General features: G+C 44.1%; 1 protein-coding gene across 3 annotated transcripts in view; it reads left to right on the top strand.

Moving 5' to 3' along the window:
* Ttc39b (tetratricopeptide repeat domain 39B) overlaps positions 1-13,008 on the top strand; it is a 100,494-nt gene that overhangs the window by 46,142 nt on the left and 41,344 nt on the right. For all 3 annotated transcript variants that reach the window (XM_055629744.1, XM_055629753.1, XM_055629761.1), the window contains 3 exons: positions 1,917-2,009; positions 10,389-10,496; positions 12,273-12,404. In XM_055629744.1, the coding sequence (XP_055485719.1) occupies positions 1,917-2,009; positions 10,389-10,496; positions 12,273-12,404 (333 nt within the window). The remainder of the gene's footprint in view (positions 1-1,916; positions 2,010-10,388; positions 10,497-12,272; positions 12,405-13,008) is intronic.

The raw sequence follows: 13,008 nt of genomic DNA on the forward strand, positions 1-13,008 counted from the left end.
TTCTGCACCACAGCCCAGTTTCTTGCCTGGTTCTCCAGAGAGCCCTGCTGTTCCATCATCAGCCTCCTTCTGAGAAGGCAGCATATCCTGATTCCTCTGCCAAGAAACTGTTCTAGAGAGCAGTAGAAGAAGCCCTAGAGGGAAAGCTGGAAGAGAGAGGCCAAGGAGCTGTAGGTAGAACTGTGCCTGCTGGCCGTAAGAACAAACAAGATGACATGGCCCTTGTCAGCATGTTATGACCAGAGCCCCAGAGCAGCCCACACAAAAGAGAGGTGGCAGGCATGCATATCTCACTATTGATATGTGCAACTGACGTTTGTTACAGAACACACAGATCCTATCCTAGAAAAACAAATGCTCCTGAGCAAATACTGTTGGTTAAAACTGTAGTTTGTGGTATGATGTTGTTATATTAATGTAAAACTTAAAACAATTCTGGGACCTTCGTGTGCATAAAAAGATAAAGGGTGGGAAGGATGTAACTTAAATGTTTGTTATCAGACTCAGCCAAATGTTTGTTGGCTGCTCACCTAAGCCAACACTTAGGATATAAGAGGGAGGAAATTTCAATTCTATTGAGGAGCTGGAATTCAGGGCTGGCATGGGAAAATACACCTCCAACCCTGGCACTCACAAGGCTGAGGAAAGGGTTGTGTTTATAGCCAGTCTGGCTGTAAAGAAAACCTTTGTCTTTAAAAACAACAAACAAACAAACTTTGGGCTGGAGAGAGAGCTTACTGGTTAAGAGCACTGGCTGCCCTTTCAGAGGACCTGAGTTGGATTCCCAACATCCATATAGCAACTCCTAACCATCTGCAACTCTATACTCAAGGGATATAACACCCACTTTTGACTTTCTGGGTCTCTAGGCTCTCACACATGGTACACAGACATACATGAAGGCAAAACACTCATACGCATTAAAACAAAAACAAACCCAGAATCCTAAGAAGATGGATAGCTGTTGCCTCAGAGCTTCATCTTACAAATGTAATAACTATTTTAATAATATTCTAATAAAAATAAATATAGCTTTACTTGGGGAAAACCTGAGCCATGCTGAGCTTCCTCTTACAAATATAATAACTAATTTAATAATATTCTAATAAAAACAAGTATAGCTTTACTTGGGGGGAAAATCCGAGCCATGCTTGGTGTCTTATATTTTTAATCTCAGACTTGGGAGGCTGAAGCAAGAAGATGCTGTGAGTCTGAGGCTGACCTGACTTTAGCTATAGAGACAGACCCTAGCTAAAAACAGAAACAGAAATATCTGGAAGACTATACATATAATGGCCTTGGTCAAGCACAATGACACATTCTTGATCCCAGCATTTGGTACACAGAGTCAGGAGGATCTCTGGACATTTGAGACCATCGTGATCTATATAGTGAGTTCCAGGCCTGTAGGACCACGTAGCCAGACCCTGCCTGTCCTGCCCTCTTTCTCAAGGGATGGGGGTCGGGAAGGGGCAGAAGATAGAAGGCTGTGGGCCAGCAGTTCTTAACCTGTGGGTCTCAACCTCTGTGAGGGGGTTGAATAGCAGATATTTACATTATGATTTATCACGGTAGCAAAAGAACAGTTTTGAAGTAGCTACCAAATTATGGTTGTGGGTCATTACAATGTGAGTAACTACATTAAAGAGTTACAGCATTAGGAAAGTTGAGAACCACCGCTGTGGCTTAATTTAATATTTTTTTGTATGTTAAATTATAAGGAAAAACAGTAAATCTCCCAGTGGTTTTATTTCAGAAATATTTAACCCAAAATAGAATTATATTACTTGCTTTTCAAATTGAAATAGAGGTGAGCCATATAAAACGATTGATGGATGTGTATTGTGCTCTTATGTCTGTGCAGCTCTTTCTCACAGAACAAAGAACTAAAAATCTCACTGTTTTTCAATCAACAGATCTCCCTCGGACATGGCAACAAGCAGCTTCCCCTTTGTACCAGGTGACACTAAACGGGCATCCAGACAGCTTGGAGCATCTGCTGTGGGAAGGTCAGAGGGCGTGTGGGGACTTTGGGGACTCTCAGGAGACTGTAGTACACCAGTGAGGTGGGGGTGGGCCCAGGCAATTAATAGAGAAGTCAGAGAAGAAGGTTCATGCCAGGGGATTCACTGGTACAGTAACAGCAAAACTAAATTCAACTTTGGGGACATAGCCTCTGCTCCTGAGAAGCCATTAGCATTATTTTGTGTATGTGCATGGCGTGAGAGTGAGCGCCGTAGCACACGTGTGTAGGGCAGAGGAGAACTTGCAGGAGTTCGTGCTCGCCTTTCACTGTGTAGGTCTCAGGAACTGAACTCACAGCCTCAGGTTTGGCAGCAGCTACATTGTACTGGCTTATCTTTAAACTTTAAAACTTTCGTCTTATTTGCTTTGCTTGTTTGTATGTTTGTTTATTTGTAGCCTGGAATTAGCTATGTAGCTGAAGATAACCTTGAATTCCTAATCCTTCTACATGAAGTTCTGGAATTACAGCAACCATACCTGACCCACAAGAGATTTTAAAAACTAATGTGTTACTATTATTTCTCTTTCTTATATCTTCTCACGTCCTTGGCTTAAAAATGCATTTTAAGAAATATATCAGTTTTAGAAACTCAAAAGCCACAGAAAGTATAAAGAGAGTGAGATGTAATACCGGAACCTTGTATTCTTCTTAGTTACTAAATTGTTTAATTGGGATCATGCTACATTGTTATGTAGTCAGCTTTTTAAGCTTACTTATCATTATATTTTCCATTCTTAATAGATGTCTTCACACCATCACATTTAGTTGCCAGTTATTGTCCTTTTCAATCATTCTGAATGTTTGTGTGTATGCACGTATGTGTATGTTTGTGTGCATGAGTGTGGGTGCGGGTGTGCTGTGGTATGTGTGTGGCGGTCAGAGACACGCTCAGGTGTCAGCTCTTACCGTCCACTCTGTTTGAAGCAGGATGTCTTTTGTGGGCTGCCTACGTCAGGCCAGCTGGCCACAAGCTTCTAGGGATTTACCGGCCTCTATAGCAGCACAGCAATTCTGGTATTATGAGTTACAGTGTCTGGTGTTACGTGAGTTCGGGGGAGATGAACTCAGCTGAGTGCTCTAGCCACTGAGCCATTTCCTTAGCCCTGAGTTGTTTTTTTATGAGTTTTAAGGCATTTTGTTAAAGGTGTCTTAATACCCATGAGAAAGTACTTTATATTCTGAGCTACTGGCTTGTGGAGCTTTTAAATTTACATATCGGGTCTTCATTTTAGGTTTTAATTGGAGTTAGTTATTTACAAGCGTGTTCATTGTACTCAGGAATTTGGCGAAACTGTCATAATATGGAAGGGGTTGTGAGATGGAAATGAAGCTGGAAATAACTTGTAAGAATCTTAAAGTTTTATTTTCCACATTACTTTTTAAAATTCTAAATGCTCCTGCTCAAGGAAATATGACGTTTCTTTCTTTATTTTTTCAAAAAATATTCCTTTCTCATAGTTATCCTTTAATTCTGTTTCCTAGGTAACTACTACATCAACATTTATAAAGCTGTGTTTGAAAGTTGTAGTAAAATAAAAATAATTGAAAGCAATAATAAAAAAAGGTCACAACTTCACTGAGGTTGTGGCCCAGGAATCTTAACTTGGAGGCCCAGACTACAAATGCTGTTTCTGGGAGACAGCATGATAAAAGAAGGAAGAGGTGGAATGCAAAAGAAGAGGTGGACCTTTGGGAAGAGGGAAGCATGGCAGAGGGAATGGGTGTTCAGCCAGAGCCGCAGGCTTGCCGAAAGATGGACAAGGATTTGAGGGTGGTGGTTGAGGTCTGGAATCTGGTCTGTAAGGCAGGTGTTCTAAAGAGCGTGGGTGGATGCAGGCTGGAGAGTGTCCTTTGTATTTTGTGGTCGAGTTTTGAAGAGAATGGAGGAAGTTGGGGGAGGAATCAGGCTATGGTGACAGATACCAACCTTGGAGTTCTTGCAGGAGAGAGGGAGGTGTGCTACTTTTGCTACTATAAAAACTACCTGAGGCTGTCAACTTAGAAAGGTTCATTTTCTCTCACAACCTCAAGTTTGGCGTTTCTCGCCTGTGATGGGCCAGCCCCACTGCTGCTGGCTCTGTGGTGAGGCCGCACATTGTGGAGGGAGTGTAGCCTGCGTGGCAGGACAAGGCTGCAAGTACATCATGGCCAGGGAAGAAGAGAGGAGGAGGGAGCCAGGCACCACAGTCACCTTTAAGAACATCTGTCCATCACCCAAGGGTCTCCCACCTGTTAGAGAGCTTACCATCCCAGATAGCACTTCTGGAGACGAACACTTTAACACATGGGTCTTTGGGGACATTCCACATGCCCCCATGTCATGGCCAGCAGAGAAGCCACGGTAGGAAAAGAGAAAGGCGAGGATAAGTTATTTCCCTGTTTAGTTTGCTTTTAAGTACAGGTGATTGAGATTTGTGCTTGTGTCTGAGATGGGAAGAGGAAAGGTTGGAGATACACATCCAGGAATATATGGAGGTCAAATGTGGGAAGTGATGCAGAGATACTTTTGTTACAGCATTGATGCTTGCAGATTTCATAGCCCTAGCAGTGCCCCCACCCCGTCTTCATCACAAGGTGCTCTGCTGACGCCAGTGAAGCATCAGCCTCTCAGAAGTCTGTGGGTGTCTTTGGGGGAATCCTAGCACCATGAAGGAAATTTTGGCCTTCCTACTGAGGAGGTAGAATTCCAGAGACTGTTCAGTAGGATGAGGCTCCTAAGTGGCTTAGTCACTGGTTGTGGCAGAATGTTGAGTTGAGGGGGCTGTGAGAATAGGGGCTTCATTTGCATTGCTTTGTAAAGAATGCAGGGCAGAGAGCCACTACTGGTCAAGAACATGGGCTCAGTTTTGCAGGTTGTTAAAGTTCTAGAGAGTGCACAGTAGTGTGGCTATAGTGGGTATTGCAGGACCATACTCGAAAGTGGTTATGAAATTTCATTACAGATTTATTTATTATTTACTTATATTGTAATTTCTAAAAAAAGAAGGAATAGGTTGCTTAAGCAATTGAGTGCAACCTAGCTCCTCCTTTCCTTTTAATAATTAATAATCTAATTAATTAATAGCATGCTTGTTGGGGGAGGGGTTGCACGTGCTCACAGGACAACCTCAGCTGTCTGTCTCATAGAGCCTTTCTAGCTTTTGTTTGAGGAAGGGTCTCTCACTGGCCTGGAGTTCCACTGTGTAGGCTAGTTGGTCCGTGAACTTTCAGGAACCTACCCCTTTCCATCTTCCATGTGGATTACAGGTGTGTTCCAACGTCCTGCTTTTTCAATGGTTTCTGGGGATCGAGTTTGCAAGGCACTAGCTTTACTGACTGAACTGTCTCTACAGCCTTTGTCACCTTGGATAGCACATCTCACCATGTTGTCCAGACTGGCCTTGAACTCACTGTCGAGACCAAAGTGGCCTTGAGCTCTCAGCAGTCCTCCTGTCTCAGCTCTCTTATTGCTGGGATTACAGGTGTGCACCTGCTTTGGATTAGAAGGTGGTGTATATGACATTTACCTTCCTTTCTATTGGAGGGTAGAATGCTCACCAGTGCCGTGACAGAGCCCACCCATATGCTCTGGGAAAGCCCCTTTCTAGTTTAAGAGGGGAAGCTTTCTGAGCTCAGGGAAACAAAGGCAGGCTCTTGCTATGCATCTCCTCTTCTCCATTCACTTCCCCCATTCCAGTTGTTCCTTCTCCGTGCTTCTTCCTAACTCAATTGGCATTTACCCAAGGCACTTGACTTATCAGTATCTAGCATCTTCACGCATAGGCTAAACCAGGTAGTTCCCAGTGTTTGTCAAAGAGCCATTTCAAAATAAGTTAATTTTATTAGTGACATATTAGACATTGCAAAAATAGCATCATCACACTAATGAAATATTAAAGAGCAGCTCACTGCTCCTTACACTTAAATAAGCCAGGAGAGGAAGAGATGGCCGTAAAGCAGATCTAATTTACAGGAACCTGAGCCATCCTGCCTCTCCTGTCAGTGCGCAGATCTTCAAAATAGATACGCCATGAGATGCTGCAGCATAGCGGTGGCTCTGCACTGGAACTCTGCTCTCCTCTGGGGTCTGAAGAATGAGCATACTATACTGTTCATCGTTGCTTCATCACTTACTTTTGCTGCTGTCATGAATCGAAATGTAGCTATCTGGGCTTTCCGATGGTCTTAGGCAACCCCTGTGAAAGGGTTGCTTGACCACAAAGGGGCCCACAGGTTGAGAGCCTTGGGGATAGAGGCCCTTGAATATCAGTGAAGGGTTCAGACCCAAGAAGACCGAACTCTTAGCTTTTTGATTCACGAAGACCGCGTGAGAGCATGTAGGCTTGGTCATGTGGAGACCTGCTTTGGAGATTATGTTTGTTTTGTTTTTGCCAGGTCCATGTGTGATCTTAGGCTCAAAATTGAAGGCTTTGAGGGCGATAGAGCCTGCTTTACGTAGTTCATTGTCTCACAGAGAGAATAAATTCCACATGCCTTATTTTTTTTCTTAAGAAAAGGCTGGAACAGAGCTGAGGATGTAACTGGGTGGCAGAATACTTGCCTAATATTATGTAATCTTGGGTTTTAATCTCCAGATTCGAGAAGGGCGGGGTGGTGCTAGCAGCTGCAGCGACTGTGCCAGTCACACCCACTCACCCACTCACTTTGCCTTCTCGGGTCACCAATCATCTACTCACTGGATTTGAACTTGTGATCCTTCTGCCTCTGGGCCTTCATTCTACCCTGGGGAGGAACTGGGCAGAAAGCAGATCAACAAGGTCCCTCCCCAGGGAATGTAGGAGGAGGAAGTGCTTGTCTCTTTCAGATGTTAACATAGGAAAGGAAAGAGTGTCTTACTGTCCATAGCTAGGGTAACGGTTGAGGAATCTAGGAGAGAAAACCAGATAACCGAGGGTAGAAACATACCCAGAGAAATGAAGTGGTGCTGGGTGTTTGTGATCTGGTTATTTAGGGCCTTAGTCTGACAGAGTTGGTGTCGTGTGGGAAATTGTGATATAGCCCTTGAAGCAAAGGAGCCCGTGAAACTGGAAAAGTGGAAACTTTTTTAGCTACACGTGGTGAAGACTCCAACGTCCACTTTTCTCTCTGTCACCCTGGACGTAAGCCTTCATTCCCATATGCTCACACTCTCACATCTTCACAAAGGCAAAATTCTCACACATCAGCTCCACTCTAGGCACCATAGTCTCTAAGTTCCAAATGACGAGTTTCTACTGCTAGTGGTATGTGAATCCAGCAAGGTTTTCACTGGGGAACTCCTCAGATTTTCTGAACTTTTGTTCCTCTTCTCTTCCATGTTTATATTTTATTCTGTCTCCACTCTGGCATTAACTTGTCTGGTATTACACACTGGCTGGACCCATGAGCAAATGACTCTGAATTACTGAAAGCAGTTAACGATAGTAACGAAAGAGTGGCATGAGTAGTTGGCATTATCCGAGGAATTCTGCACAGACACTAAGCTAATCCTGTCACATTGGTTAACAAGCAATTTAATATGGTCATTTTTACTAGATGTATCTGTGGATTAGGAAAACTGGGTACTGGGGAAGAAAAGTGTCTTGTCATGGTCGTATTTAGGATTGGGGTGAGGTTAGGAAAGAAGCCAAAGCGTCTGGCTCCAGAGCCTAGGTCCTTATTCACTACAAGGCACACAGCATTTGCAGTCAAGCAAATTAAGTGATTGTTAAAGGAAAAAAAAAAAAAAAAAAAGACTTGGGATGTAAGGGATACCATTATATCATTCCAGATATTTGTTATAACTTAGTTAGAAATAGGAAGGAATCTTCACTTCATTGAAGGTATACAGCAAGAAATGGGAAGGGCTGCAGCAGGTCCAGAGTTGCGACTGTGTGGGCTGAGCCCCCGTAGCTTTTGCAAGATACACAGCTGTTAATTGACATGGAGCAGGGACGCTCACAAAGCATGCCCATGGCAACTGCGGCCTCTGTTTCTTTCAAACAGGTTGTGGTTTGTGAAAGCACCGGGGTGTAGATGGGCCAGGGACTCAGGGCACTCTCTGGAGAATGTCAACATTGACTTTTACTTCAGGTTCAAGATTCTTTTCATTCTGTCATGCCAGGCTTGAGGGAAATCCTGTGTGGATTCCTCTGGAGAGATGCCTGGTTGCTTTTAAGGCCTTGCTCATCCTTCTTGTCTAATTGGACGGGCTTAGTGGGAATGTGTTTCCTGGGCTTTGCTGAACTTTATGTGACAGCCATTTTATGGTTCTTAATTTGAGGAGACAGTGTTGAAGTCTGGGGGTTGTATAGAGGACAGATTAAAGCAGAATTGGGCTTTCACTTGAGACAATCCCAGGCCTACTAGGTCAGAAGCTCTTGAGTGTGGGGTCCAGCATTCTGCATTAACAAGCCCTCAAAGGCATGTCTAATGCCTGCTTAAGATTGAGCATCATCAAGTCAAAAACATTTGTCATCAGGAAGGCCTTCTTGGGAGAGCTTTAGAGTGTAGGTCTGAAGGGATAATCGTCTCCACTCCTGGGATGGCTTTGGAAACTGAGAAGGATGAGTGTCTCCAGGATGACTACTGACCAAGACAGAAGCATTAGAGCACTTGGTAGCAGCACCAGCCGTCTGCTGGTCTGCTGGGAGGAACCAGGTTCAGCTCCAGGCAAACAACTTTGAAGAGCTGTGGCTTTTTTGTTTGTTTGACCTGGGCTGGGACAGGTGTAGGGATCAGATTGCAGCTGTTTGGCAAGGAGAGCATCCTGGTCACAGCCCATTTCCTGATAGGAACTGGGGGAGTGGGATGCAGAGCAGGTGAGAGGAGCCTGGAACACAGAGGGGCAGGGAAGGGAAGGAGCCTGCTTTTGTTTGTTTGTTTGTTTGTTTGTAAAGGCAGGAGGGAGCTACAGGGGGGATACAAAGTGAATACAGTGTAATTAATTAAAATTTAAATAAATAAATAAACAAAGGCAGGGTAGCCCTGGCTGGCCTGGAGCTGCCTATGAGATTAGGCTGGTTTCAGACTCACAGAGGTCTGCCTGCCTCTGCCTTCCCGAGTGCTGGGACTGAAGGTGTGCTCTACCACATCTGCTGGGGACAGGATTTCTGAGACAATGCACTTCCCTTTGTTCTTAGAATAGAATCTACCTCCTCCTACACTATGCTCTCAGACTGTGGCCTAGTTTTTGTCATTTCTGTCATCTTCTTTATTGCTTGCTGTACATGCAGCATAGAATTCCTCCTCAACCTAGATATTCCCCTGAGTCACTGTATAACAGGAACATCTTTCCATCACAGTGCTTCTCAGAATTAGGCCTCTGAGTGTGTGACCCCTTCCCTCCCAAATCATCAAGTTAGTGGCTACTATGGGCAGTGTTTGTAGGTCAGTCCCTTCCTTACAACAGCCCCAGGAAATAGATTGCCATGGTCTCATTTTACAGGTAAGGAAGTTGAGGCCCAGCTCTGTTATACAGTGAGTTGGTGTTGTTGGGACTTAGAAAATGATGCCCCAGAACATAGGGGTGATGGTGCACGCCTGTAGTCCAAGCACTTAGGAAGCCAAGGCAGGTGGATTACCATCACCAGGTCTAGGGCGGTCTGGGTGACAGTGTGAGTTTTAGGCCAGGGCTACAGTTCAAAAAGAAAGAATGAAAGAAGGTAAAAAAGGAAATGGGAGGAGGTCAGAGAGACCTGGGTTCTGAAGCTCCTTTAGTAATCAGCATGTCAAAGCTTGCACTCTGGGGTGTCCTTTCCTCTTTGTTGTTCCCTCTGAAGAACAAGGAGGAACCCGTCTTTGAAGTGCCCCTGACTGTAGAGAGAATGCAGTACTATGTGCCCTCCTTGTATACGCATCACTTAGGAAGATGAAGCAGAGGACAGAGGGCTAGAGTAGACACTCTCTCCACAGTCCACAGGATCCATCTGTAAATGGAGTCCAGAGGTTCATGCCTGTAGTTATAGCTCTTGGGAGGAGGCTAGGGCAGGAGAACGGCCTTGAGTTCCGAGCCAGCCTCGACTATAGTGTGAAACCCTGTTTCAAAGAGCAAACCTTAGATGAATAAAATCATTTGTTGTCTCTATGGCTCTACCTTCCTCTCTCCTCTGCGTAGGTTTATCTGCTTTTCAATCTTAATGAGAGTTTTTGGGCACTCACTGTTCGTCCTTGCCGTGCACCTGTCTGAGCAGCATAGGTGTGTGCCTTTTTTTCCTGCCCACCTGTTTCCTACAGACTCAGAGCATTGGCATTCCGGAGGGTGGGGGAAGCTCCTTTGAGAAGTGACAGTTTCTCAAAGGCGGAATTTCAATTGGTCTCCATCGTCCCCTCCCCTTACTCTTTGGGACAAGGCCCTAGTAATAAAATGTACAAAAATTCTATGTGTTTTTCTTTTTTCCTTCAGTTCATCAGCCAAGGTGGATCTCAAGAGTGGCCTGGAAGAGTGCGCAGAGGCACTGAACCTATTTCTAAGCAACAAATTTAAAGATGCCTTAGAGTTGCTTCGTCCCTGGTAATTAACTTTATTTCTCATCAGATAAGATATTTTCATGTGTTTCTCTGATATCATGTTTGTATGTTAATATGTCTGTATCTGCCTCAGTATTTATAAGTTAATTTGATTGAGGCCCCCATCTCATCAATCAGCTTTCAAGAGATGTCTTTTCAGATTTAATCAATAGAAAATTTCTGATGCTTTGTTTTAGTCTCAACACTTGCTCAGATGTAGTATCTGTGGTTTGGGAGCTGTCATGTTTGTTTTCTTAAGTGAAGTCTTCTCGTGAGCACTCTCTCCAAACATCACTGAATTAATTCCCTTTGAAACGAGCTGGGGAATAACTAGAGAAGCCTAATACCAGTGCCAAAAGTCAAACTTAAGATGATAAGAATATGGGTCAGGGCGCCCTACTTCTGTCACAGAAGTTACCGGCACTGAGTTTTCAGGCTTGGCAGCACCCTTGCCCATAGGGCCTGCTCAATGGCCTCAGCTCTGCACATGGCAGGCTTTGCAGAACTGATCTTGCAGTGATCTCCAGACTCTGTTACTAGAGGAAAATTTGACATCGAAGTTGGGGAATCCAATTCCTCATGTCATGTGTCCAGTAATGTCCCTCTGACTTCATCTGTCACCTCTGTCTGCCTGACTTTGTCACTCTTCAGTGCTCTTGCCTTCTGACTCAGCATCTCTACCTGCGTTCTTTATTCCTTTTTAAAAACAGATCTCCTTTTTCATCTCTACCAATGCTCATAAAATAGGATACAAATAAATTATTGGTTTCATAGTCTCTGAACTTTATACATAGTCACTGTTAAAATCCCCTTGTCACCCCACTTTAGTGTGAGGTTTGCGCAGTCCCCTCATTCAGGACAAAGGCTCTTTAGACTCTGTCCAAGGTGAATGAAAGGAATGATGTTGGATGTGTTCTGTATAGCCACAGGATGTTGAGCCACAGCACTTAAATTAAAACATTCATATTTTAAACATAGTCAGCATAAGCTTTACAAAGAGCTAGCAGCCTCGGGCAGTTATAGAAAGCTTGATAACTGTAGCTATCAGATAACTGAAAGCTTGATAACTGAGCTTTAATCAGGGTTCTCTGATAATAGATCCTAAGGGTTACTTTAGTCAGGTCTCTGTGCTCAGGACCTAATTTATTGTAAAAATCCTGTTTCTGCTTGGCCTTGAGCTGGAGAGGAAAGAAGAGTTTTAAAGCAACTTTTCTCTGCATCGCACAAAAACTCCAGAGTCTCTGTCTCTCTTTTGTCTTTCTTTTTTCTTTCTTTCTTTTTGTTATGTTATTTTTTATTTTTATTTTTTAAATAGGGTTCATGTAGCTCAGACTGGCCTCAGACTCACAGAATTCCAGACTCACAGGCCTGGAATTCCTGAACTCCTTTTCTCTACTTCTCAGGATGCTAGAATCAGAGTTGTGTGCCTCCAAGCCTCACTCATTTCAGATTTTAAGGTGGTACAGTGTCCCCTATTCAACAGGAAAAAATACTGGTTTGCTTTCAAACTTCTTCTTGGAAACAAGTCCACAGGCTGCCCCCTTGTGCTGAATCAGGGAAAGGCACATTGTCCGCAGCACTTTTTTCTGCTGTGTGGGTATAAATTTAGTTTTTAAAACAGGCCTTTCAGAGCTTGTGTCGTTTCAGTAACTACGGAGCAGAAGTTGAGACAGGCACAGTGAGAACTTGGTATTGCTGGTATCAGAAAACACCTGGGATGTTGTTTCTGTCTTTTTCTTTCATCGCCCTCAGATGTACTCACTGGCTGTGTTCTTTCCAGGGCCAAGGAGAGCATGTACCATGCCTTGGGCTACAGTACCATCGTGGTGTTGCAGGCCGTCATGACCTTTGAACAACAGGACATCCAGAATGGCATTTCTGCCATGAAGGACGCTTTGCAAACGTGCCAAAAGTACGACTGAGTAGTTCATCTCTAAGTTTCCTGCAGTAGTGCCAAATGAATGCAGTCTGCTGAGCTATGGTGTCAGTGTTGGAAGCTGTGCAGAGCTGCGGGACAGGACTTCAGCTTCAGAGTTTCTTGGCCAGTTCAGTTCTCTGCGGTGGAATTCACCAAGTTGTAATATGGGAGTTGTAATATGACTCCCATTCAGCACCTGTACCCTCTACTGGATACATGGGGTGTGAGCCATGGTGAAAGTCTGAGGGAGGCCTTAGAAGGGTTAGCAGAGTGCATCTTTGTAGTTCTTTTGAGGGAGGTCAGTTAAGAATTGTCAGGTCAAGCAGGGAGTGTGCTTCTTCTATGTGGAAGAAACCACACATTCGGGCGGGGGGTATTTGCCTAAGGGTGCCATTGAACACTCTTGGTTGATCAAAATGAGTGTCAGTTTTAAGCTTTGTTCTCCCTGTAGAAGCCCTTAGTGAAGGCTGTTATTTGTATGGTGAATTTTAATGTGGATAAAATGAATCTTCGTATAATTATGCTGTGAATTCTCAAATGAAGAGCATTTTCTTCACAGTGCACCTTTAGTTCATCTTTCCCCTGTAGAGACACTTAC

Source organism: Psammomys obesus, unplaced genomic scaffold, assembly GCF_907164565.1.
Source record: "Psammomys obesus unplaced genomic scaffold, mPsaObe1.curated_primary_1811, whole genome shotgun sequence".
Lineage (NCBI taxonomy): Eukaryota > Metazoa > Chordata > Mammalia > Rodentia > Muridae > Psammomys > Psammomys obesus.